This window comes from Alligator mississippiensis, chromosome 12 (assembly GCF_030867095.1).
Source record: "Alligator mississippiensis isolate rAllMis1 chromosome 12, rAllMis1, whole genome shotgun sequence".
Classification (NCBI taxonomy): Eukaryota; Metazoa; Chordata; order Crocodylia; family Alligatoridae; genus Alligator; species Alligator mississippiensis.
The window spans coordinates 40,366,518-40,394,067 of NC_081835.1; the positions used below are offsets into that span (position 1 = coordinate 40,366,518).

A 27,550-nucleotide genomic window follows, 5' to 3' on the forward strand; every position below is an offset into this window, starting at 1 on the left:
CAACCAGAGTATCAGCCAAATGTCTTCAGTGCAACAGTCACTTTCAGGTTCACTTACTGGCACTGGAGAGCAGGGAGAATATGCTGGAATTCCACAGCTGCAATCCGGAAAAAGTATGAAAGTGCTTGCAACCGTTGGTATATTTCAAACTTAGGATTTTGGTCTCAGCCTGACAAATCTTGAGGCCTTAGGCCAGGTGCATCCCAAAAAGCCTACAGTGAGACGAATACAGACACCAGGATACAGGGAGCTTAGAAAACTGCCTTTATTCTACTAGTTATTGGAAAATGGAAAATACAGAAGAGTTCAGTTGCCTGCAGAACATCAAGAAGTTCACAGGTTGGGAGTTTGGATGCTAGGTAGTAACCAAACAAACAAATGACAAAACATTGCATTTTTGCCTTGAAGCTGGGTCAAGCAGTTAGTTGTCTTGAAGCTTCTGAAATGTTCAGTTGCCTTGAATATGAACAGACTGCCTTTCCTTGGCTCTTTAGGCAGGTGCTGGAAGTTCATGGAATAATGTCTTCCTGGGTGTGCAAATTATAATTTAAACCATATAAATGGGTCAGTCACAAACAAATGAGTTTAGGTGGGGGAGAAAGATCAGCTGCTTTCCATCAAACTTTATTTTCAAATACGGTTTCTTAAAAAAAAACCATAACACATTACACAGAGATTACAAGTAGCAGCATTAGGAAGTCCAATTATACAAAAAATACTACATCTAGGCCTGGGTAAATAGATTTATTTTTGGTAACATACATTTAAGTGGCACTAATTACACAGCAACTAAAAGGTAACTAACATGAAACCACAGAACTGTTGCTTTTCAATAGCTGGATGGGACTTTTCAGGGTGATCACATTTTCAAACTATTGTTTTATACCTTAGACCCATTATTATACCTATTGTTTTATACCTTAGATGAAAATCCAACTTTCCTAAATGTGACAGCACTGACGTTTGTCTGAATTCCACATGCAGCTATACAGCTGTTGTACTCAATTAGAAGAGGACGTTAGTTATAAAGTAGTTACATTTCAATTCTCTATTACCATCTTTTTTCTCTTTCTAGAAAGAAACAAGTTTGAAAATTGCCTTCAATTAGCGCCTGGCATATTGTGTGAGTGCAGAGAAGGTTTGTTAAAGGAATGTTAAAGTTAACCTTTTGTACACAGATAAATTTGATGTAGACTGTTATAAAAATTATGGTTGGCTTCTAAATACTGGTAGCAAGATGACTTGATTTTTTAAAAGTAAATTAAAGGTAAATGAAAAAGGCCAGTAATCTTACACTAAGATTAATAAACAGCACTTCAAAATTACTCAAGTGCAGGGGGCTGCCTTGGCCATCTTCTTCTGGCCATGCTTTACAAGAGAAGGCACCCAGATTTTTTCTTGCCACGCCGGGCTTGCAAAGCAGCTCTAGTGGCCATTTCAAAAACCTCCCTCACACCATCTTTGGTCTTTGCAGAGCATTCCATATATCCAAATGCACTAATGCGGTTTGCCATGTCTCTGCCTTCTTCAGGTTTTACAGGCTCCTGTACAACACAAAATCAAACGAAAATCATAAGTCCAAAATTGAATCTAAAAAGAGCATTCATTTCATCATGATGTAGCTTTTCTATAAATGAAAACTAATTTATGTTAGTATCCCATTTAGATTCTAATTCTAAGGTGATGTTTTTTAGGGGATTAAAAATATGGATTAATTCATGATAATATAAAAACAAGTTTTCCTTCACTCTGGTAGTAACAATAACCATTAACAGTTACAAAAAAAGATTACTAACAGTAAAAAAAAAAAAATGACTTGTTACTTTGTTTAAAGTAAACATCATTTCATAAGAGAATCAAGTTTACATGTTAGACAGTGTATTCTCCTGCCAGGCAATGACCCTTTTTTCAGACAGGGTGTTACAGGAATTATCTTAAATAAAATCTGCTTTGTTAATGAGTAAACAAAAAATCAGAGTCTTAACATGTAAAAAGAAAGTCCAATGATACAGTTTTTGTGGACAATTATTATCCAAATATTGGATGTTTGGTTACCATTATCCAGATTTCTATTTTACTGCATATATTTTTGTGGTATTGGTTTTTCCATACTACTAAACTAATTTCATGGAAATAGCCCCCCAAATTGTGGCACTAGGCTATCTATAAGTTAGCAGTTATGAGATGAAAGATAAATATGATTTTTTAAAAGAATGTATCAGGAACCTGGAAGAGCAGTGGTTGGCAGCCTTTTTAGGCTGCAGGCTAGAATGACCCTATTTGGATCAAATGTGGATGGGTAGGAACCAGGACCTAGCTGCTGCATCTCTGTGCCAGCGCGAAAAAAGCACCAGCCTCCAAAGCTTCCCTGCCGCTGAATATTGCCAAAGCCCCACATCTGCTGGCTGGTTCAAATGACTCTGCAGGCCATAGGTTGCACACCCCTGCCTAAGAAGGCTTTTAAAATGATCACTTAGAGCCTCTAACAAGGTCCCTTTATAAAAGAGGCAGCAAAAGAAAAACATTCAGGTACAACAGAGCAATCTTTGGCTTTAATTTCTATATTTACCAAATTAGTATCTGATTTTAACCATGCAAATATATTATTAAAAACCTGTTTTGTTCTACCCACAGTAGAATATAGGCATAGCTACACCTAAACCATTCCCCGATCAGTGACTGTCCAACCTCTTCTTGAACACCTCCAGTGGTGGAAAGTCCACAACTTCCCTAGGCAGTCTCTTCCACTGCCTCATAATCCTAACAGTGATGTTTTTCCTAATATTCAATCTAAACCTACTTGGCTGCAGCTTCCAGCCATTGGTCCATATTTTACTCTCTGCAGCAATGAAAAAAAGTGTTCTCCCCCTTCTTTATGGGAGCCCATTAGATATTTGAAAACTGCCATCATGTTTCTAGGATTCAAACCCCAACTCATGGCACCTGCAGTCAAGAGGACCAGGCTGCAGAGCTATTAGGAGACTAGCCATGCTGAGCCACTCCAGCTGAGCCTGGCACCTTCCACCAGGTACCTAACAGTAGAGCAGGTGACCTAGGAAGAACAATGGAATTCACAAAGTCTGGATGGGAGGGCTACAAAACCCTTCCACTTCCTGTGGGGCTTCGTCCCTACAACAATACTCCTAATATTTCTGCTATGGACCCCTCCTTGCCAGACTCCAATAGTCCTGCTCCTGTCTTGGATCTCCTGTCTTGAACCCCTGCCTCGCTCTGCTCTCGCTTCTGCCTTGGACCCTCTTGCCCTGCCTCCAGCCTTGCTCTGACCTTGTTCCTGCCTGACAGTGTTTTTGGTGATTCTTCCCAAGGTTCAGCACCTTGCATTTTTCAGTACTGAACTTCATCCTGTTGGCTTTAGCTCAGTTTCTAATCTATCAAGATCATTCTGAATTATGCTCCTGTCTTCTAGCATGTTCACAATCTTCCCTAGTATCATTTCCTGTTCAATAATTTTCTCGAGAAGTTCTCTAGTCCAGCATCCAAATCACTAACCTGTTGAATAGCGTCAGGCCCAGGGGAGAAGCCTCTGGAACTCCACTCAAGACCTCCTGCTATTCTAACATAAATCCATTTGTAATTACCCTTTGCTTGCAATTACTGAACCAGCTGTCTGTACACCTTATACACATTTTATCGGGCATACATTTCTCGAACTTGTTTATAAGAAAGTCATATAGGACTTTGTCAAAAGGCTTACTGAAGTCCAAATACACTGTACCAGTGGTGGTCAACCTATCTGTCCCTGCAGGCATGGGAGCTGGTCTGCAGGCTGGATCCTGTGTACAAGGTCAGTCTACAGGTATGATCCAGCACACTAGCGAGCACAGTGTTTCTCTACCTTTTAAGTAGCAAGTACCACCGGACTTCTTAAAAATTTAAGAAGTACCCCAACACTCAATTTTCCAGGGGATTTTATATTTACAGACTAATGCATGCTATATGTTGGAAGAAGGGCAGAGATATGACAGATGTCTGATCTGGTGTGGATAGGGCTGCCACCTTTTATACCGGGGTGCACAACTCAAGTATGTACCTGGGCTGGAAGTGATGTTGCCCAAAACTAGGAGGGCTGAACGCCAAATTATTACTGGGGGATTTTAATGCGTGGCACATCAAATTTTTTGCCATAGTTTTGAGAGGAAAAGAGGGCAAGAAAAAGAAGAAAAGAGGGAGAGAGAGAGAGAGAGAGAGAGAGTGTTGGGGTACCTGCATACCCCCTGCCTGTGTCTTGCGTACCCCCAGGGGTACGCGTACCACAGGTTGACAAACTATGTGCCAGCATGATCTGGCATATGGGGCCATGCCATCCAGCCTGTGGGGCTCCCCACAGGTCTGGAAATGTGATGATGGAAGAGTGGTACCATTAACTGCAATTAATGTCTGTAGGATGAGCCCCACGGAACTATATCCACTGCATTCCTTTCATCCACCTAATTCGATACAGTAAAAGCTGTGTTATCTGGCACTTTACCATCCAGAATGCTCTATTAATCGGCATCTGTCTCACCATGGCACTTCTTGTTTCGCTGCTGCGAGCCGAGTCCCACTTCTTTCTTGTGGACCACGGCCTGGGGCAAAGCAGCCTGCACGGAGCCCCTCTCTGTGTCACTGATGCCAGGGAGTAAAAGCCCTGGTGCACCGGATGCAGCAGTTGGAGCGGCAGCCCGAACAGGCAAAGACACCTCCAACCCACCAGGCTGGAGATGATTATAACTCTCAGAAAACCAGCGTATTTGATTAACTGGCACCCCCCATTCCCCATGGATGCCGGATAACAGAGCTTTTACTGTATATTGTTACAGAGATCAAGTTTGGCCTGTTTTGTTCTTAGTAAATCTGTGCTAGCTGCTTGTGATCAAACTTTTATCCTCTAGATCCTTTCAAGTGGACAGCCTTATGATTAGGGCTTGCTTTAAATTGCAGGCCCAGTTCACTAATATCATGGCCAGATTGTGGTGAGGGCCACCATTTTTGTGCCCAGATCATGATGCCCCCCCCTCGACCAACCGAGTGACTGAGGTTTAGGGCCAAGTTTAATTGCAACAGCAAAGACGTTGCTCCCAAGGCCTCTGATCACTACTGAAAAGCCCACAGCTCCATCCCCCATCCTTACCAGAAGAGGCAGGAACAGCAGTAGCAACAAGTTTTCCTGCCCAGAGGAGCAAACAGCCCCTCCCCTACTCATTCCCAAATTCTCTCCTCCCATTATCATGTTTGCAATCCCTTCCCCCCTCCCCTGGGATGCTAGGCTTTTGCTGCTGGCTGGGGAATGCTTTTCCAGCCTGCACCAGCTATCTTGTTGGTGGTGATTTTGTGATTAATTCAATTAATTTTGTGATTTTTATGAAAAATGCAAAATCACAATTTAAACCAGTCCCTACTTATATACATTGCAATAACTTCCCAGGAACTGAGGGAAGGCTAACCAGTACAGAATTCCAAAAGTCCTCCTTTTTTAAAGAATAGCACTATGTGAGCTCTTTTCTAGTCCTCTGGTACCTTGCCTGTCTCCCATGACTTGGTAAATATTAATGTCAAGGGCCCAAAATCTCTTCGACCAGTTGCTTTGGTGCCCTGGGACAAAGTTCACCAGGTCCTGACTTCAATTCATTCAAGCGCAGTAAAAGATCATTGACCATCTCTTTCACTAATCACAACCCTCAACTTGTCCCCTTCCTTATCCAAATAATCCTTATTTGTTGTCTGGCTGGAGCTTATTTTTTCTGTGAACACTGAGTCAAAGTAGCTTTTCAGCACCTCTGTCTCCTTTGCATCTTCTGTTAAGAGTTCACCCTGACTGCTTACCAGTGGATCCATAGCTTACTGGTGTTTCTTTTTGGGCCAACATTTCCAGAGCCTCTTCTTGTTCTCTTTAACTTCCTTTGCCAAGTAAAGTTAATTTTTTCCTCTGTGTGCCTGACTTCTTCCCTGCAAGTTCTTGCTATTTCCTGGTACGCTTCTTTGGTTACCAGCCCATCTTTCCATTGCTTGTATGCTTTCCTTTTCCTTTTGAGGTATCCTAGAAACTCTTTGTGCAGCCATATTGGTCACCTGACATTTTTCTTATTCTTCCATGATGCCAGAATAGCATCTTGTTGGAATTCCAATACAGTAACTTTTAGAAACATCCAGCTCTCCTGGATCCCTTTATCCTTCAAGGTCTTGAATTCTCTCATATCATGATCACTTTCTTTTAAGTTGCCCATCACCTTCACATTCTCCACTAATTCTTCCCTATAGATCAAGACAAAATCTGAGACAAGATCCCTTGTATCCTCAACTTTCTAGAATAGAAAGTTGTCTTCCACAAAAGTTAAGAACTTGCTTGACATTTTATGTTTGGTTGTATTATTCTTTCAGCAGGTATCCAGAAAATTGAAGCCCCTCATCAGTACAATCTCATAACTGTTGAATAATTTTGTCACCTTGAAAAAGTACCTCATCCACCTCTTCTTCCTGACTTCCTGGTCTATAAAACATCTCCACCATTATATCAGTACTGCACATTTCATTTCTTATCTTCAGCTGAATATACTCTGATTTACCCTCTGCCTCCTGAACCAGGATAGAAGTGTATTTTTCATGTAAGGCAATGCCACCACCTTTTCTCCTAACTGTGTCCTTCTGAAACAGAATATAGTTGTTCCACCAAGTCTCTGCGATGCCAATCAGTTCATAGTTCTTTTCCAGGCTATGACTTCCAGCTCATCTTATTTGTTTTCCCAGATTTTTCACATTCGTATATATACATTAGAAGTTTTTTGCATTTTGACCTACTCTTTTCCCTCTGGCATCCCTTAAAGCTGTCATGGGGCTCTCTGGCCTTATCCCAGAATTGACTGGCTTCTTCCATATAGACACAATTGATACTGCCAGGAATGACATCGAGCAAATCAACAACACAGAGCAAGTCAGAGGAAACTACAAAGCCCTCTCCCTTCTTTATTTCTTGTTCTGTTGCCACACCATCCCCCATAGAACCTAGTTTAAAGCTTTCCTTACTAGGCTGGACCAGATGATGCCAAGATGATCTTATCTACTTCTGGTCAGACGGGTCCCAGATGGAACTGGCCAAGTTTGCCAACGACACCAAACTCGGGGGGGGGGGGGGGGGGGGGGGGGAAGAGAAAGCATCCACACCTGAGGATAGAAGGGCGATCCAGGCTGACCTTGACAGGCTCAGGAAATGGGCGGATGAGAACCTGATGGTGTTTAACACAGAAAAAAAGCAAGGTTCTCCACCTTGGGAAGAAAAACCCGCAGCATGCTTGTAGGCTCAGCAGTGCTACGCTGGCTAGCACTACAGACGAGGAGGACTTGGGGGTCATGACTGACCACAAGATGAACATGAGCCTGCAGTGTGATGCTGCAGCTAATAAAGCAAGCAAAACACTGGCTTGCGTCCACAGATGCTTCTCAAGCAAATCCCAGGATGTCATTCTCCCATTGTACTCGGCCTTGGTGAGGCAGCAGCTGGAGTACTGCATCCAGTTTTGGGCCCCACAATTAAAAAAGGATGTGGAAAAGCTTGAGAGAGCCCAGAGAAGAGCCACACGCATGATCAGAGGTCAGGAAAACAGACCTTATGAGAGGCTGAGAGCCATGGGACTCTTCAGCCCGGAAAAGCGCAGGCTCAGGGGTGATCTGGTGGCCGCCTATAAGTTTATCAGGGGTGCTCACCAGGAACAAATGGTCACAAACTCCTCCATGACCGTTTCAGGCTGGACATAAGGAAGAATTTCTTTATAGTCCGAGCCCCCAACGTCTGGAATAGACTGCCGCCAGTGGTGGTTCAAGCACTTGCTTTCAACACCTTCAAGAGAAATTTGGATATTTATCTTGCTGGGATCCTATGACCCCTGCTGACTTCCTGCCCCTGGGGCAGGCAGCTGGACTTGATGATCTTTCAATGTCCCTTCCAGCCCTAATGTCTAGGAAATCTATGAATCTTTATGGCAGTCTTCCTCCTCAAAAAGCTGTACATTGGCAAACATTCCAAAACCTTCACGTCAACACGACTCAGGCATGCGTTTACTTCCATTACATGACCATCTCTGCCTGTTCTCTTGCCTTCCACTGCAAGGCTTGATGAGAACACCATTTGTGCTTCAAGCTCCTTAATCCTTTAGCCAAAAGCTTCAGTTTCCTCTGATTTGCTCAGTGTCATTTTTGGCAGTATCAACTGTGTCTATATGGATAAGCAGGAAAGGGTAGTTGCCCGAGGGATGGAAGAGCTCTGACAATCTTTGTAACATTCTGATTATGGGCTCCAGACAAGCAGCACACCTCCTGGGACACCAAACCTGGGAAATAAACTGGTACTCGTCTCCCACAGAATGGAGTCGCCAACCCCCACCACACTCTCCTCTTCCTTCCTGGCACAGTAGTCTTACTGCTATTTGAAAGGATGCCTCTCACCTGGCTGGGATGGTTGTGGGAATCCTGCCATCACCCCCTTCCATACCAATCTCAGCACAGAACGTCACAAAGTGACTACCTATGTCCTCCTGGGAATCATACATGCCTTTCCAAAACCAGTTCCCTATACCGCACAGAAAGAGAAATACTGCCCAAGTGAGCAGAGGGTGGAAGAGTATGCAAGTGCATGCACACACAGAGGAACTATATTCACCAGCAGACTGTACTCCTCTCCATACCTAATTCCCAACAGCAACAGATCACCACAACCAGGAAAAGGAGGAAAAAACTTTATGGAGACACAACAGCTACAGTCAAATTTCATATAGCACACTGCATACACACTCAGAACACAGGAAATGCAACTAATGTCAACCCCCTCTAAATCTGGCTGCCTATAAATTCATCAGGGGATGGCAGCAAGGAATAGGAGATGCTCTATTTACTAGGGCACCCACTGGAATAACTAGGAACAATAGTCACACATTGACTGGGAACAGATTTAGGTTGGACATTAAAAATAACTTCACCACAGTAAGGGTTGCCAGAATCTGGAATGGGCTTCCAATGGAGCTCTCCCCTACCTCAGGGGTCTTCAAAAGGAGACTGGACAAGCACCTGGCTGTGGCTGTCTGACTCGAGTGCTCTCTCCTGTCCAGGGCAGAGGGTCGGACTCAATGGCCTACTGAGGTCCCCTCTGACCCTAACATCTATGAAATCCATCTTCACAATCCTGTATTGCTGGGATCAGAAAATAGGAAGGGTGTGCATTTTTCACACAGCAAAAAGGTGTGAGGGCAGTCCTTGCAGACACTTCTTGCTAAGCAAAAGTTTCAAATGTCCCAGAAATGGTATTCTGGCTGCAGGTCAAGTCAGCAATCCTTACTGCTGCAGCAGCAAACATGCTTCTATGGTTCCTGTTGCAGTGGCAAGGATCTAGTGGCATGGGGTTGGGTACGCTGAATTGATAGGTGATGCTGGTGCTGGGTTAGCTTGCTGGCTTGGGGAATGTGCAGTCACAGAACTTCAGTAAAGACTGCTTTGTTGCAGTTGTGACCAGTTAGCAACTGTGATAGGAGAGACACTGGGAACCTGTTAGTCCCACAAAGTGTTTGCAGCAGTTCTGATGCAGTCCTGAGGCAAGGAAAGAGTCAATGACATTCTTAATTGCTTGCCAACCATGCAATGACATATGCTGGAACCTCAGTTGTAGAGTTTGTCAGCCTGCACCTCCCATTGAAAGGAATGCCTCCCCCCTACCCCTGCTAGGAGCCACCAAAGCAGGCTTGCCCTATCCAGGAGGAAGCTTTTCTTCCAGCAACAGAAGAGCATATATAGACAGGTTAGTCTGACCTGACCTGAATAATTCCCATCTTTACCACAGACTCATATATATCAAAACACAGCAACATAGAACAAAGCATTCATTTAATTAGGGAAGACAATATGGGGAATCCCTGGTGCAAGTCACTATATTAGCATTGCAAGTTTAACACAAGGTACACAACTTGCTCCACGTGGAGCTCCTGCATCAGTAAACATGGAAATCCCGAGGCCACTGACTGAGTCTGCAATCCAGAGTCAACTGGCAGAGGACGAGAAGATGGAGCAAAGAGATCTGGCAGACCTACTGGCATCATCAGAAGGGAGAGTTGTTGCTGCTGAGTGGAGGGTCAAGATGGAATTCCACCAAGACCAACACACTGACCTGTTGAGGCGAGACATCTCCCAAACAGTTGTACACCATCCCAGACCAGGACAAATGCTGAGGCCACTGGGGAAGGCAGTGGGCATGGTAAGTCAGACTATAGAGATGCTGATGGACAGCCTCCAGGTAAAAACACACACTCTTATAGCCACATGTGGAAGGTCATCATTGTTGGAATCCCTTGATTTGAGGATCATCTCTACCACAGCTCATTGATGGGCCTTGAAGTGACTTAGAGTACAAACCCAGAGCCACAGATCTGTCTACAGAAGTCACAGGTCTTTCCACAGGTGAGAGTAGGCTTCAGGGAGTTCTCTCCTTTTCCTTCCTCCAGTCTCTCTTCTCTGCTTCAAGGACAAGACACTTTACCTCAAAATGGGTAAAGTTACCAGTTCATTAAAGATGCGGCACCATTACAGTTGGTTGGCAGCTAGCTCCTCCCAACTCTTGATGTTGGCATCCATTTTCTTGAGGTATGCCTTCAATGTGTCCTTGCAGTGTTACCTCTGGCCACTGTGAAATCTCAAGCTGTTACTAAAATGGGAGTTAGGCACTTATTTGGGGAATTGAGTCATGCACCTGCACACAATATCCATCCAGAAAATTTGGTGTTTGAGGATCACTGACTCAATGCTGGTAATATTGGCTTCAGCAAGGATGCTGGTGTGTTTGGCAATCTTCCCATTTGATGTGGAAACTCAGCAGGTAGAGAGAGAGAGCATTATGCGAATTCTCCATGCTGCTTCCCCCTTCTCCTCCCCACAACATCTTCAGCTGTACCCTCTCCGTCAGTCTAAGACCAACAGTACCACAGTATACTGTGTCAGCAAGGGCCATGGCCAGGAGTGCCCACCCCCTCTCACCCTGCACCAGTGCCTCACTAGGGACAGGCTTATGCTGTCCAACCCCCACTCCCTATCATGCACCATGGAGACAGTTACCCTCCCCAAATTTCAATATCAAGTGTCTGGGCTGCAGTTTCAACAGCAGCCCCATAAGACCCAACCAGGACCATGGCTACCAGTAGGAGCCCCACAGAAGTACACCCCATTCAAAGGACACCCTCAACAGCACCAACAAACCCCTACCCAGAAGAAGACTTCCATTCCTCAGGTTTTGGGCCATATGCCTCATCATCATAAAGCCAATAACCAGGGAACCAGTGACCAGGAGCTGCAAACAAGGTAAGCAGTTTGCAAGCAGTTCTCAGGCCAGTTCCTAGGCTGGTTCGTGGGCCCTCCCCACCTTTTTGGAGGGGCAAGTCTTTCAGCCTGGCATATGGAAGCAGAAAAAAAGGGAACCCTTTGGGGCCAACAAGAAATAAACAGGCCAGTTCCAGGCCAGTTCACTAGGGAATGTCTGCTTGGAAAAAGAGCCGTAACAAAGAGAAGGCAGATTAAGAGACCCTGGGAAATGCCTGGAGGACATCGCAATGCCAGAGCCACTGCCTCTGCTTGCACCTATGAGGTTTCTGTCCAGGCAGGACCGCTCACCATCAAGGCTTCCACCCAGGTCCAGGTTTGGTGCTGTGGGGACTGTGGCTTGCAGGTTCCTTCCAGTGATGGCCAGGTCAGGGAGAGCCTGTGGTGTGAGTGGTGCCTCCTGGTGGTCTCTCTCAGGGAACAAGCAAGAGAACTACATGAGGAGGTGGCAAGGCTCCAAATCATCCTCTGCCATGAAGTGTTCATCAATTCAGTGGTGGAAGAGACCTCTGGGACTGTGGAGGAAGAAATGCCAAACACAGTTCTAAAGAAGAGAGAGGACATGGATACCTAAGAGGGTGGAAGCTGGAGGCCTGTGACTTCTGGCAGCAAGCAGAGATCTTCATCTCCATCTGCAGTTCAACTGGAGAACAGATATGCAGCCCTGGCAGCAGAGAGGGAGGAGCATGTTCCATTGATGGAGGAAGACAGGCCAGGCCCCACCAAGGTGGGAAGGATCAAGACTACTGCCACCAAGAGGAAGTGATGGGTGGTGGTGGTTGGAGACACCCTTTTGTGGGGGGGGACAGAGGGAGCCATCTGCCAACCTGACCTGTGGTCTCAGGAGCTCTGCTGCTTGCCTGGAGCCTGGATCTGACATGTCATGGAGGGACTACCAAGGCTCATCATCTGGCCCTCTGACTACTACCCCATGCTGCTCATCCATGTGGGTACCAATGATACTGTCAGGGGAGACCCTGAGCTTATCAAGAGTGACTACAGGGCTCTGGGTCCAAGGATGAGGGGGTCTGGGGCTCAGGCTGTGTTCTTGTTGATCCTTTCAGTCAAGGGAAAGGGCCTGGGCAGGAGCAGGTGCATCCTGCAGATCAACACCTGGCTGTGCAGGTGGTGTAATCAGCAGAGAGTTGGCTTCTTCAACCATGGGATGTTCTTCCAAGAAGAAGGATTGCTGGAAAGAGATGGCATTCACCTGATGAAGAGAAGGAAGAGTGTCTTTGCAGACAGCCTCACTAACCTAGTTTAAACTAGGATCGCTGAGGGGATAGAGACCAAAGCCTTGAGCTAGGTGGGGAATCAGGAGACCTGGAAGAAGAGCGAGTAGGAGGGGGCAACAGGGGAGGTACTCTCATACTTCCTGAGAAATCAGGGTAATCAACTAGTTACCTCAGGTGCCTGTACACAAATGCAGAGCCTGGGAAACAAGCAGGAAAAACTGGAAATCCTTGCACAACCATGGAACTATGATGTGACTGGAATAACAGAGACTTGGTGGGATAGCTCACATGACTGGAGGACTGTACTGGATGGGTATAAACTGTTCAGGAAGGATCAGCAGGGGAGAAGAGGAGGAGGAGTTGCACTTTATGTAAAAGAGACATATGATTGCTCAAAGCTCCAGTATGGAACTGGAGAGAGGCCTGTTGAAAGTCTCTGGGTTAGGATCAGAGTGGAGAGCAACAACGGTGATGTCATGGTGGGGGTCTGCTACAGACCACCAGACCAGGAGGAAGTGGTGGATGAAGCTTTCTTCAAACAGCTAGCGTAAGTTTCCCAATCACAGACCCTGGTTCTCACGGAGGACTTCAATCACCTTGATATCTGCTGGGAGGGCAATTGCGCAGGCAAACCAGGATGTTTTTGGAGAGTATTGAGAAAAACTTCCTGGTGCAAGTGCTGGAGCAGCCAACTAGGGGCCATGCTCTTCTTGACCTGCTGCTCAAAGAGGAAAGAACTGGTGGTAAATGTAGTAGTGGATGACAACTTGGGTAGTAGTAACTATGAGATGACTGAGTTCAGGATCCTGAGGAAAAGAAGGATGGAGAGCAGTAGAGTAAGGACCCTGGACTTCAGAAAATCAGACTCTGACTCACTCAGGGAACTCATGGGCAGGGTCCCCTGGGAAGCCAGACTGAAGGGCAGAGGAGTGCAGGAGAGTTGGTTGTACTTCAAAAACGCCTTACTGAAAGCGCAGGAACAAACCACCCCAATGTATAGGAAAACAAGCAAGTATGGCAGAAGACCAGCTTGGCTTATCAGAGAATTCTTCAGTAAATTGAATCACAAAAAGGAAGCTTATAAGAAGTAAAAACTAGGACAAGTAACTAGGGAAGAATATAAGAGCACAGCTCAGGCATGCAGGGATGAAAATCGGGAAGGCCAAAGTGCAATTGGAGTTGCAGCTGGCAAGGGATGTGAACGGTAACAAGAAGGGTTTCTACAGATATGTTGGTAGCAAGAGGATCTGGGAAAGTGCGAGTCCCTTACTGAATGGGGGAGGCAACCTTGTGATAGAGGATGCAGAAAAGGCTGAAGTGCTCAATGCCTTTTTTTGCCTCCATCTTCACAGGCAAGGTCAGCTCCCAGACTACTGCGCCAGGCAGCACGGTTTGGGTAGAAGGTGAGCAGCCCTCAGTGCTGAAAGAACAAGTTAGGGACTACTTAGAAAAGCTGGATGTGTACAAGTCCATGGGGCCAGATGGCTAAGGGTGCTGAGGGTGTTGGCTGATGTGATTGCAGAGCCACTGGCCATCATCTTTAAAAACTCATGGTGATCAGGAGCAGACCTGGATGATTGGAAAATGGCAAACAGTGTCTGTGTTTAAGAAAGGGAAGAAGGAGGATCCAGGGAACTACAGAGCAGTTAGCCTTACCTCAGCCCCTAGAAAAATCATGGAGCAGATCCTCAAAGAAATCCATTCCTAAGCACTTGGAGGAAAAAACAGTGATTAGGAACAGTCAGCATGAATTCATCAGGGGCAGGTCATGCCTGACCAACCTGGCTGCCTTTCATGACGAGGTGACTGGCTCTGTGGACGCAAGGAGACCAGTGGATGTGGTGTATCATGATTTTAGCAGGGCTTCTTATACGGTCTCCCACAGCATTCTCACATGCAAGATAAGGAAGTATGGGCAGGATGAACTATAAGGTAGATAGAAAACTGACTGATGCATCGAGCTCAGAGAAGTAGTAATCAATGGCTTGATGTCTAGTTGGCAGCTGGCATCAAGTGGAGTCCCCCAGGGGTCAGTCCTAGGGCCAGTTTTGTTCAATGTCTTCATCAATGACCTTAAAGATAGCATAGAGTGCACCTTCAGCAAGCTTCCAGATGACACCAAGCTAGTGGGAGTAGAAGATATGCTGGAGGGTAGGGCTAGGATTCAGAGTGACCAAGACAAATCGGAGGTTTGGGCCAAAAGAAATGTCATGAGGTTCAACATGGACAAGTAGAAAGTCCTGCACTTAGGATGGAACAATCCCATGTACCAGTACAGGCTGGGGCCTGACTAGCTGGGCAGCAGCTCTGTAGAAAAGGACCTGGGGGTTACAATGGACAATAAGCTGAATATGGGCCAACAGTGTGCCTCTGTTGCTAGAAGCCTAATGGCATACTGGGCTGCATTGGTAGGTGTGCTGCCAGTAGGTCAAGGGAAGTGATTGTTCCTCTCTGTTCAGCACTGGTGAGGCCACATCTGGAGTACTGGGTTCAGTTTTGGGCACCTCACTATAGAAAGGATGTGGACAAATTGGAGACAGTGTAGCAGAGGGCAACAAAAATGGTGAAGGGGCTGGGAGACATGACTTATGAAGAAAGGCTGAGGGAATTGGGCTTATTTAGTCTAGAGAAGAGAAGACTGAGGGGGGATTTAATAGCAGCCTAGGCTGTTCTCACTGATGGCAGATGAGAAAACAAGGAGCAATGGTCTGAAGTTGCAGCAAGGGAAGTTTAGTTTAGATATCAGGAAGAATTTTCTCACTAAGAAGGTAGTAAAACACTGGACCAGGTTACCCAGAGAGGTGGTGGAAATTCCATCCTTGGGGGGTTTCAAAACTCAGTTAGACAAAGCTTTGGCTGGGATGATCTAGTTGGGGATGGTCCTGCTTTGAGCAAGGGGTTGGACTAGATGACCTCCAGAGGTCCCTTCCAACCCTAACTTTCTATGATTCTATGATGCTGTTTTCTATTCCCCAAGCTTTCATGTTTAGAACTTCCCTCTGTCCTCACAGCGAGCCCAAAACCAGGACCCTGGTAAGTAGGCATGGGTACATTCCCAATCACAACCCAGATATGGTTTGCCTATAGCTATTCCAGGTTTGTACTGCTCCCCTTTCCCGTCTTGGTTCTAGGTCCTAATTCCCACTTGGGTTCAAGTACCATGACTCTGATTTTCATGGAAAAGTCAGGCACCTGGGATCTGGAGCAGCTTACCTTCACCTCACAAATTCTGGACCATTTTTTACCTGGCAATGGGTCAAGAATGTGGGATCAAGCTCCTTCAACCTATTGGGTCAGTGTGGAGGCACGATCCCATGTCACACCACATCCAAAGGACCTCCTCCCACTCCTGCCTCTTTCAGACACCTCAGTTCTGACAGGCCACAGTTCGCTCATGTGCTATCCTTTCCTCTTCCCAAACCGCTAGGGGCATAGCACTTCCAGTTTCTCCCTTCCCCACACCCTCATTTGTAAAGCACTTTTTCTGAGTTTACTTCAGAAAGCATTGAGGATTTTGACCATTTGCCCTGTTTAATAAAAGGTTCTGTTGCTTTACAAAGAAACCACTATGCCCTGTGTCTTGCTCGTTCCTTACTCAGTCATGTCCCAATCCTGCTCAGTGTTCCAGATCTTCTGAAAATGGTTTGCCAGGGTGTCTCTAATAAGAACTCCTTTACAGCTGTTGTACCACAGGGGCTTGGCCTCCACTTGTGTAGTGGTCCTCGAAGTCCCAACCTTTCTGTCCCTCAGCCTCTTAAAAGCCTTCCCTTTTTGCCTTGCACATGTTATCTAGGATGCAGAGAGCACTCAGTGGCACTCATGTGCCCCCTCAGTGCCCTCCACCATGCTTTGAGGTGCCTCAAGGTTTATTCAGTGGTCAGGCAGCAGCTTCTCAGCCAGTTATTAAACAGTTCCTTCCTGGCCTCCAAATACCCCATATAAGGCTTCATGAGCCATAGGAAAAGCAGGTATACTGGGTACCTGACTAGCAAGTAGAATGATGGAGATGAGAACAGTCACTCAATTCCCTCTCTACCTCTCAGCCCAGAGCTCCCACACCTTTCAGGAGATCCTCAAGGGTGATCCTGTCAGCAAAAATGAAATACTATAGGTCAGGTGCTGGCATGCAATCCTCATACTGTTGCCCAAGAAAAGGAGTCTTGCTCACATTAAGAACTGGTGCCTAGTATTGCTCCTGTGTACTAACTGCAAAAACCTGACCAAAGCCCTGGCTAAGAGTCTCAAAATGGTTATGGCCTCTGTCGGAGGCCCTGAACAGAGTTACTGTGTACGTGACAGAACCATTTGGGAATGCCTTGAGATAAACTTCCTCTGGGTCATCAGGGACACCAGATGGGGTTTGGTGGAGTTTCTATAGACACTAGCATTGTGGCCCTTACCCAACCAGCTGCTAATAATGTGTACAAACAGTCTCTAGTGGTCTATAACTCCCTGCAGCATGATGGAGAACCCTTTGCAGTTAATATATTCATAGCTGGGTGGAACACCGGATGATGTGGATGCCATCAACAGCCCTGTTGCGGTTGGGAAAGCCCATGCAGGCATATCTAGCAATGCCCTCTTGCAGGTTTGCGATGTAAAGAAACCATAGTACCAGCAACCTTTGGATGGGACAGAATAACTCCTGTATAGGTGATCCCATTATAGACCTGCCCATGCCATGTGCTTCTTCACAGTGATGGATGCCCTCAGGAAGCTAACTTGCTGCTAAGGTGATAGGGCCAGCTTGGTACAGATCCCCTGGAAGGGGGCTCAGCTCATCCAAAGTTCTACTTTTCATTCCAGGTCTCTTGGACTATTCATTCCCACCAACTGATGCTCATTTTATTGGCTTAGGCCATCCACCATGGTGTTCTGCATGCTGTTGTCTTTGGGCATGTTGGCATTGGTGCATACCAGATAGCACACACCTTAATGAAGCAACTTTCATAGAATCATACAAAAGCAAGGCTGAAAGGACCTCAACAAGAGGTCCAATCCCCTGTTCAAGACAGGCTCATCCGCTGTCCAAATCAGCCTACACAAGTCTTTGTCTGGTTTATTCTTAAAATATACAAGAGCATTGTTCATGCAAACCAAGCACAGCACCTCAAAACACCAAGAACACCCTAACTTGCCACAGGTGAAGCACAATCTCAGGGCTTCAGTCACAGTGCCACATCACTATCTATCTTCTGGCACCTTAAGCTAGAAGAAGACAAAAAGCACCTCTTGGTGCAAGTGATCAGCCTTTCCAAGCCAAAATTGACCAGGCTCTCAGAGGCAGCAGCCATCCAGCACAAATGGTAGTAGGGTAGTAGACAGCCAGTCAGCTCTCCTTTTTGTACTTGGCAAACTTTAGAAGCCTCTACAGACTCATGCCTGAAAGGCATGCTGAGATCTCTACCCTCCAACCCCTCGCTGCAGAGTTCTGCCACAGCATGGCCTCAGGCTCATTTTGAGGTGCTTCAGATGGGAGAAGTCTGTACATATGAACAACATTAAAACACTCCAAATCTGAAGCTCTTTCAACTGGAGCAGGATTTGAAACACTTCAAATTAACGCTATTTTCTGTCCACCCTCAAACATCAATGTGTTCTGCTACAAGTCAACTTAGCAAGATGTAAAAGCATGCAGAAGAAGGCAGATAAAAAGATCTATCACACAGCAAGATGATGCTGCATAAAAAAAAAAAATTGAAGACAAAATAATACTGGTTCAGTATTGAAGGAGGTGATGTCCCTGGAAAGCAGTCTAGTACAAACAACAAAATCTGTCACATCCTAAAACTAGGAGAACAGAACTTGCCTGCTTCATTTTGGCCAGCTCCCGTCTTGTGTGCTCATCATTCCTCAAGTCCTTCTTGTTTCCTACCAGAATGATAGGTACATTGGGACAGAAATGTTTCACCTCAGGAGTCCACTTCTCTGGAATGTTTTCTGAAAAAGTATAAACAGAACCATGCATATTCATATGTTTAGGGCAATTTTCTTTTCAATATCACCTCTGCTGCCTTAGTTTTATCCTGCTGTACTCTAATAATCTCTTTTTCTTGCATTGGGGAATGCTTCTAATCTGCCCATGGGCTCATTCTGGCATTAGCAAGATGAGAGTCCTGTGTTTGGTGGTTTTAAATGTTCAAAGATGCCTAAAATAGCTAATTACTGATTTATTTCTTACTACTTGGGCTTCTCCCCATCCCTTAATACTGAGAATGGGTTTACTTCTGACCACCAGCATATGGAGATAATAAATCTCTGAAATCTTTTTTACAGGGATTGAAAGCATAAATGTGATCACTACTAACTTTCAAAGGAATAAGCACAGCAACTAAAAAAGAGCAAGGAAAATCCTCAACTTTACCACCAAACAGACCATACTGGTTGTCATCTGAAGGGCTTGGAAGAGACGAATTTCCCTTCTCCAGTGCATCTATGCTACCCCAGACAATGTGGACTTCAGTAAAACAAAGGCTGAATATGGATAAGTCCACAGTCCACGTACCCCAGTATTTTGTCCCTAGAAGTGGTCACTGTCAGATACTATGAAGAACAGTATATGAAACCCCAAAAGTAGACAGTTATGGGATACTTTGTTCCAAGAGAAACATTTCCCTAACCCCAAAAGTTAAAGGCTGGCTCAAGCCACAAAGTGAAAGGGGTAACATTTCTTTCAAAACCTTTTCTTTCATTAGCTTTAGTTATACATAGACATCTCTGCTATCTGTAGAAATGTACTCTTTGCATATCCCTAAATTCTTAGCCTCAGCAACAAATAAACTACAGATGTATGAAAAAGTATTTTCCTTTAACCCATTTGGAATTTTCCACTATTTCACTGGGTGTGCTATTATTCATGAGCTAGGAGCAGTGAGAAGAGATGCATCTGACCTACCTCCTCTAGTCTGTGCATTATTGTAAGTAGAACTAATTATTATTCCTACCTATTTAGATAGTCAACACTTCTCATTACACAGGATTTTGCAGATTTTTCTTGCAGAAGTTCTCATACCTCCATTGCTTAAAATAGCCCTCTGATGTTCAGCAGGTGAAATGCCTTCAGACTTGGGAATTTTTTTTCTATTAAATTTCACTCATTTTTTTGAGAAAATAAGCTAGTAATCAGCATTTCCTCTCTTCCTTGTAATACATGGTCATTACATTCTAAGGCCACATGTACACTGCTACCATAGTGTCTCTGCCATGGTACTGAGAATGCCTGGGGAGTGCAGTGCAGAATACGGCCAAGCACCTGACCAACAACCCCCCCCTTCCAATCTAGCACGTGGTCTCTATTTCCCCATTGTTGACGCCACATGGAACAGTGGATTCTAGAGTTCTCCAGGTGGGGATGGGACCACAAAGTTAAGACGGATCAGATTGAGCTTCCTATCAAGACTGTTCAATCCCAGAATGAAGTTATCTACTGTTTCTGGAATAACAGAGTTCTACTGCTATAGCTCAGATGGTAGCAATCTTTGCAGTGGTGCTAGAAGTTCAGGAAAGAAACACTCTCTCTGAGTCACGAAAGAGTGTGACAGGGTCCCCTAATCCCTCCTCCTTGGCCGAGTCAGCAAAGTAACAGGGCTATCTGGCAAGCAGGAAAGGGCAAGAGTGGAGTCTGTAGGGAGGCAGGCCGCAGAGTAGTGAGCCTACAGATAGATGAATAGCACAGGGGTGGGCAATTTTTTTGGGCAGAGGGCTGCTTACCCAGTTTTGGCAAGCTGTTGAGGGCTGCATGGGTAGCCCTGCCCCTTGACAGGTGCCCCACCCCCTGATCACCATTTTGGGACCGATGTCCCAGGGCCAGCACCAGTGTGGCCCAGAGCAGGGTGCAGGCTGGCAGGGGTCTGTGGAGCTGGGCTGGACTGCACCAGCAGGGAGAGGGGGAGTTGGCCCAGCTCCATAGAGCCCCTACCAGCTAGGACCCTGTACTCCTGCCACCCTGCTCTGGGCCCTGCTGGCCCTGGCCCCGTGCTCCCGCGCCTGCTTACTCCCAGTGCCCCCCAGTCCCGCAGTACAGGCTGGGGGCACCGCACAGCCCCGACCGCTTGCTCACTGGAAGGAAAGGAGCTGGCGCTGAACGCGGGAGAAAAGCGGCCCCTCCCCTGCACCATGGCCAGTGCTCCCTACTGCAGCCGCTTGCAACCCGCACAGGGCTGTCCTGAGCAGGCAGAGGCAGTCCCATGTGGGCTGCAAGTGGCTGCAGTGCGCGACACCAGCCACAGGGCAGGTGAGGGGTGGCTTTTCTCCCCAGTGCTCAGCACCAGCTTGTAACCTGGCCCCGTGCTGGCTCCAAGCTCGCTTGTCAGGGCTGCGCCGCACTAGCAGCAGCTGCAGTCCCCCTGCTTGCTGTGCCAGGCAGCATTTCCTGCTGCTGCCCACCCAGAGCTTGCTCGCTGGGCAGCTTAGAGGCGGTGGTGGCAGCCTCACCACAGCCTACCATGGTGTGAGCTCTGGGTGGGCAGCAGCAGCAAACATTGCCCAGCGTGGCAAGTGGGAGGGCTGCAGCTGCTGCCACCGCAGTGCAGCCCCGATGGGCAAGCCCGGAACTGGGTTACTAGCTGGTGCTGAGCACTGGGGAAAAAAGCAGCCCCTTGCTTGCCCTGTGGCCGGCACCTGGCGCTGCAGCCGCTCACAGCCCGCATGGGGCTGCTTGTACCTGCTTAGGACAGCCCCGTGTGGGCTGCGAGCAGCTGCAGCAGGGAGCCTTGGCCACAGGGTGGGCGAGGGGCCACTTTTCCCCATGCTCTGCACCAGCTTGTTCCCTGCCCTCCCCCCTTACCTGAGGTTCTAGGCATCGGGGCAGCCATGTGATCCCAGGCCAGAAGCCCCTGGTGGGACTTCCAGCTGGGATGGCAGGGCCAGACGGGCCCTGCTGTTGCAGGAGCCCGCCGGGCTTCCCCTAGGTCCTACTACCCCTGGTTCTGGTCATCTTTGACAGGAACCAAAGACAGATAAATTTTAATTTTCAAAAATTTTTTAGGGGCCCTGTGGGCCCAATAGAATGGCCTTGCAGGCCGAATCCAGCCCACGGGCTGTATTTTGCCCACCCCTTGAATAGCAGCACCTGAGCCCTGTTACAAGAGAGAAGGGGAGGAGATGGAGGAGTTGTCAGTAGGTACACATGCCTGGGCTCCAGGGGTAGAGATTTATTCCAGCTGCATCCTGGAAGGAGAAGAAACTTTGTAGGAGAGCAGGAGTCTCACACAGAGATAAGGTGTTATGTTTCTGCCTTGCAGTCTGTGTTTTAGCTATGAGGCATGGGGGTGGCTGAAGAGGAATAGGGAGGGCCACAGTGGGTGCCTAAAAACAGCAACCCTCCCAGGAGCTGAGCATGAAATGTCAGTTAACAACAATAAGCACCATTCCCTAGAGATTGAAATCCCCTCCCCTATGCACCTCATGGGGTTACATATATAGGACCAGCTGTCCATCTTCCACCTTACCACAATAGCCCAGCATCATACAAACTGATCCATGTTTTGTTGCATAGTGAAGTGTCCAAATTCAAGTGTGACACACACCTGAATCGCGAAGCAGAGGAGTTGGAGGGCATCATCCTGTGGCCCCTCTGAGACTATTTCTGCTGCTTTTCAGAGTCACCATACTGCCTTGGCCCAGCACGAAACTGGCTAAGCTGATCACACTCCCCTGGCTGCTCAGTATGGGATAGAGAAGATGTACATAGTCCAAGTCCAGTGCACCAAAGAGGGTGCTGAAGACAGCAAAGAGTGGCTGCATCCAGGGGCAGTCCAGGGAGGTGTGGAAGAGAGTCCCTTCCACCTCCTCCCCAAAGAAAAAGGAGGCCACCACAACACTGTGAGTGAACAAAAGTGCACATAGCCAGGGCCCTAAGCAGCAGCCACCACTGGAAGTTACCAGTTTCCTTGGCAATGGGTAGCTTACAGGCCAGGCAAATTTGCTCTGGTGTTGCTGCCACCATGCCCCACTTCCAAGTTGTGTCAGGGTGGGTGGTGGAGACATAGGAAAGACATGCTGACTGTTCATGTGCTCTCCCAGACAGGATCTCAATGCAGACCCAACCACTGTTCTTGTTGGGGCACAGGGAAGAACAGCAGAGCTGAGCCCTCCACTCATCACTGTCCACAGCTGGAAAAAAGTAGGTAGCAATAGAGGGGGTCCATCTAGCAAGCTACCGTAGAGGTGAGCTTGTCATGTACAAAGGTGGTCTTCTAAGTGGCAAGTGCGTCCCCACAGTAACAAGTTTTCACTTCAACCAAGGGGCATGAAGCGAAACAGAGTGCAGGCCATGGACTCTGGCTGATAGCCAGGCAGACCAAGCTGAGTAAAAAATGTGGGTCAGCTTGATGGCATGCAACCAGATCAAGGAAGATGAAGTTTCCAGATGCTTGGCTCGGTGTCCTCTGCTGCAGGGCCAAAGTATACACCAGGGGCTCCTGCAGCATCTCTGGAAATCACAAGCACCTGCACTAGGGTCTCAGTTGGTGGTAGGCCTGCCAAGTCCAGGCAAGACTACAGCGTAAGGGCAGCAGGGTGCTCCATCCAAGGTGATCAAGACCAACAGGAAAAGTTCCTGATCCACGGTGAGGTCCTCTACCTGATGCACAAAAGCTGGTTGTTGCCAGGGGAGGGGTTCACCAGCAGAGCACACACTGAAGGGCTAGCAGGAAGAAGGCAACCGCCCTGCTCACCATATCAAATAAGCTCTGACCTCCCTCACTGGTGGGCAGGTACAGGATAGCCTGCTAAAGCCAATTGTGCTTGTTCCAGAAGAATTCTAGGAGGAGATTCTTGAGCTTTTTGAGCATGGTCACTGGTGGTTCCAGGATATGTCACAGAGCAGCAGCCGCCTCCAGTTTGTTGATGACTTGGACCTGGGCACAGTAGGAAAGGCTAGGCAGGCACCAGCACCACTGCTGTAGTGGTCTCAAACTCCTTACCAAGGCCTTCCTGATTGTTAGCTAGATAGGCTGGGAGGCCTAGGAAAATTCCCAGGGCTTTGAAGCCAGTGTGGCAACAGGACAGGCCTCCAGCAAGCGCCTAGCAGAAATGTGTCACTTTTGGCCAAGCTGATATTGGCTGAAGTGGCATGCTTGTAGGCCTGCTGACACTCAAATCAGGGACTGGACATGACAACTGCAGCTCACAAAACAGTCACATTCTTGCACAGGGTGTCACCCTGACCTAAGAGTCAGTGGCCGGGCTGCAGCCAATGGGATGGCCAGGCCTGTCAGGCACTGCTGTAGCATGTGGCGCAGTGGCTCAATGGTCGGAGCATGGAACATTTCAGAGGGATGGCAGTTCTGTCAGGTGTCGCTGGCATAGTTGTGCCATCCTGGAACCACCAATTACCATGCTCAAAAAGCTGAGAAAAAAGCATGTTGGGAATGGGGCACGTTCACCTTCAGGAGGCTACAGGTTAGAGCTGTGTGAAACAGCACCGTTTTGTTTCAACTTGTTTTGCTGGACAGTGTTTCATTTTGAGTTTCGTTTAGTTTAAAAAAAGCACAGTTCCATTTTGTTTCATCAAAACCGTTTCACTGTTTCGCCCATAGACTATAATGGGGAAACACAAAAATGCCTGTAACTGTCATTTTTTGGCAGCACTTCATCCAGTGCTTCTACTCCTCGGCCAGTGCTCTCATGGGGGGGCACCAGGGCTCCCACCTGCCCGTTGCTTAACCGGGGAGCACGGCCTGTCAGGGGGTGCACCAGCACTCTCAGGGGATGCGTGTGCATCGCCACTGACAACAGGTAAAATAGTAACTTAGTGAAGGAGCAGCACAGTAGCACCAGCAGCATCTCAGGCAACCAAACTGTGACAGAGCCTTTCTTTCTTCTCCTGCAGGAGCTTCTTCTCCAGCATGCGTGTTAAGGCACGCCTTCACTGTGTCCTTTCCCACTCTTTCCCTCCCTTTCCTTACTTTGTTTCCTTGCAGGCTTCAGCTTTGAAACTCGAAACGTTTCAAAACTTTCAACACATTTCAACTGCCCTCGTTTTCATTTCGAGGCTATTTCGAAGCCCTTCATTTTATTTCAATTTAGCTGTTTCGAGCTTGAAACAAGTCAAAACAGTGTCAAAAAGAAACAGCCGGTGAAATTTTGCACAGCCCTACTACAGGTGTCCTGATAGGTGAAGACAGGCCCCAAACAAACGACTTCCAGAGTCCAGAATAAGAAGTTGTGGTTGACCCAAACAAAAAGTTTTTTCATGCTCCAGGGACACAAGGCTGATATTCTGGTCAAAGAGTTCTGCAGCTGCCAGCAGGTCACATAGCAGGAAGAGGTTGTCCCAAATAGTTCTGTCAGGTACACAGTAGCTCTGTTCAGGGCCTCTGAAAGAGGCCATAACCATCTTTAGACTATTGGTCAGGGCTTTGGTCAGGTTTTTACAATTGGTACGCAAGAGCAATACTAGTCACCAGTTTTTAATGCGAGCGAGATTCCCTTTCTTGGGCAAGTGTGCATGCCAGCAGTTTTGCTGACAGGATCCCACCTTTGAGGCTTTCCTGAAAGATGTGTGGGAGCTCTGGGCTGAGAAGGGGCCAAAAGGTCTTGTAGAATTCAACAGGTAATTCATCAAGGCCTGACACCTTCCCTGTGGTGAGGCCCTCAATGGCAAAAGTTAGTTCTGCAAAGGATAACCCCTGTTTGAGCTTGTCAGCCTTGGATGTTCAGTTTAGGGAGGCCCTCATGCAGGTGCTGAAGAGCCTCTGGGTAGGAAGTTTCAGCTGCAAACATCTCAGTGTAGAAGCTAATGGCATGCTCTTGGATCTCAGCAGGGTCTGTGAGCACTTGGCCCGATGGGGTTGAAGGGTGACTGATGATCCTTTTGCTGATGATCCTTTTGTCCTTGTCTAAGATGAACAGGAACCAGGTCAGGACATCAGCCTCTGAGTTCTTAGAAGCAGGCTCAGGTTCTTATGCCCTGGGTCTTGTCTTCTACCAGTTCTCACATGCACTTTTTCCGCAGCTTGAGGTCTCGAACAGCCCAGTCATTACTGGCATCCATCAGGGCAGCCTCAACTTCCATAATGTCTTTCTTGAGCTCTTGCACACTGCAGCAGAAGTCTTGGGTTGCCCACTGCATATATTTTTGTGCTGTTGGCAGAAAATCTTGGTTTGTGCTTTCCCCATTTCCCACCACTTTCCAGGTGGAGAAGCCACTTTCCAGGCTGCCCAGATCTGCCAGAAGTATGTGGAGCTGTCTTGATGGTGGACATTCTGCAGAAGGCCAACACTGAGACACCAGTAGGGTACTCCTCTGTGAGTTAAGTCAGGAAACCCTGTTGATACCAGAACTATGGACTATAAAACAGACCAGGCTGTGGTCTGAGAACTCAGATGGTATAATATGGCTGCAGCAAAGCAGAGGCAGGTGGTGTTTGGTGATGTAAAGCCGACCCAGGTAAGCCATGGAGAACCTGTTGGTGCTTGCCTTCTCCCAGGTATACTGCCTCTTGCTAGGATGGAAGTTCTGCCATACTGCACAAGCTTGCTGCCTGTAGGGTGGTTTGCAGCTGTCAAGCAGAGTGTGGATGGGACTCCAAGCCATTCCTGTCAAGGCATTCCTGAAGGGCGCAGTTAAAATTACCGCCTAGGATAAGAAGATCACTGTCACTGGCTACAGTCTGTAAGAGGTCAGCCAGCGTCCTGAACAAGTGCATCCTCTCCTGCCCTTCACTGGACACATAATTATTCGTTAGGATGAGGCAGCACTGCTCCAAAGTGGCTCAGAATGTTAGGATACGACAGGGACTACTTCCCAGGCAACTACTGAAATTGGTCTCAATTGTGGCCAGAAAAGAATGGTAATGCCTGCAGTGGAGCTTGTGCTGTGGCTTAGAAAGGTCTACCCGTCTAGGGAGTGTACAGCCCCATCTGTGCTAGTCCCATCTGCGTGCGTCTATTATAACAAGGTGAAGTGTAACCATTTCTTGTTCAGGAACAAAAAAAAGCTACTTGCTTTCTGGGGTTCCTGCACCCATTTGCATTGAGCAAGCCAAGGGTAAAGGTCACCATTATGAGAAGTTTGAGGCTATGCATCAGAAACTAGCCCAGAAAATTGCTCTTTACAGTCAAGGGGTTTGTTTTCTGCTAACAGAGTGTGCTTTCAAGATGCTCTCTTGGTTTTCTTTTTGGTTTCCTCTCGAATGTGTTTACCTTTTTAGTTCAAAAGTACGCTGCCTTATTGTTTCCACAGCTCACAGCTTCGTTGTCGCACTGAACCAAGACTAGAAAAAGTTTACAGTTAGGGAACCATTCAGGTATTTGGTTCTCAACCTTTCAGGATCCCTTGGTTTCATTAAGGAACCTAATACTGTTTTCAAGGGAGTAACCTTCCCTGAACGCATCCTCTGAAGAATCATCAAGAGGACTGGTATGTCTCCTGTAAGGGAGCACCATCCCTTACTAAGATATAATAGTTTCTCTTTTTGATGGGGGGGAGGTGTGGGGAGCAAGGGGCAAGAGGCTTTCAGACATGTCACCAGAGCCTTTGGGTTCCCCTTCTTTCCTCTTTGTCAATGGACTCAGTATCTGTTTTGGAGTTGGAGGGGTTTGAGGCTGAGACTTGATAAGAAGTCACCTCCCCACTGCAACAGTCAGCAAGGCACTTTCTTCTTGGAAAGGTCTTCAAGGTTTTTGTCAAACCTTGCTTCTGTTCTGTGCTTTTGGGGGCTGGGTTGGGATAATTTAGCTCCCCAGCATCAGCTACATCAGGGGTAGGAAACGCATCCTGGCCTAAATTTGGACTAGGCCTTTTCTGCTTCTGGGATTCAGTTCTCACAGTAGGAATTGGGATTGCTCCTGAATGACTTGAATGAGTTAGATGAGAGTCTGGCCTCCAGTAGTCCCAGAAGAGGCAGGGATGCACTGGGTAGGAGGCTCAGTTCCTCCCTACCACAGTCTGGATTGGGGTATGGTTGTCCTCCCCCTGCTGGCCATTCTGGAATGGAATGGGTTAAAAAATGCTCTCCTGCTGC

General features: G+C 47.2%; 1 protein-coding gene across 1 annotated transcript in view; it reads right to left on the reverse strand.

The window, feature by feature from the left end:
- Positions 1–249: 249 nt before the first annotated feature.
- Positions 250–27,550, reverse strand: part of RHOA (ras homolog family member A) — an 84,412-nt gene continuing 57,111 nt past the window's right edge. The window contains exons 4-5 of the mRNA XM_006258188.4: positions 18,391–18,521; positions 250–1,544 (exon numbers count right to left, since the gene is read on the reverse strand). Coding sequence (XP_006258250.1) covers positions 1,371–1,544; positions 18,391–18,521 — 305 coding nt within the window. The 3' untranslated portion in view covers positions 250–1,370. The remainder of the gene's footprint in view (positions 1,545–18,390; positions 18,522–27,550) is intronic.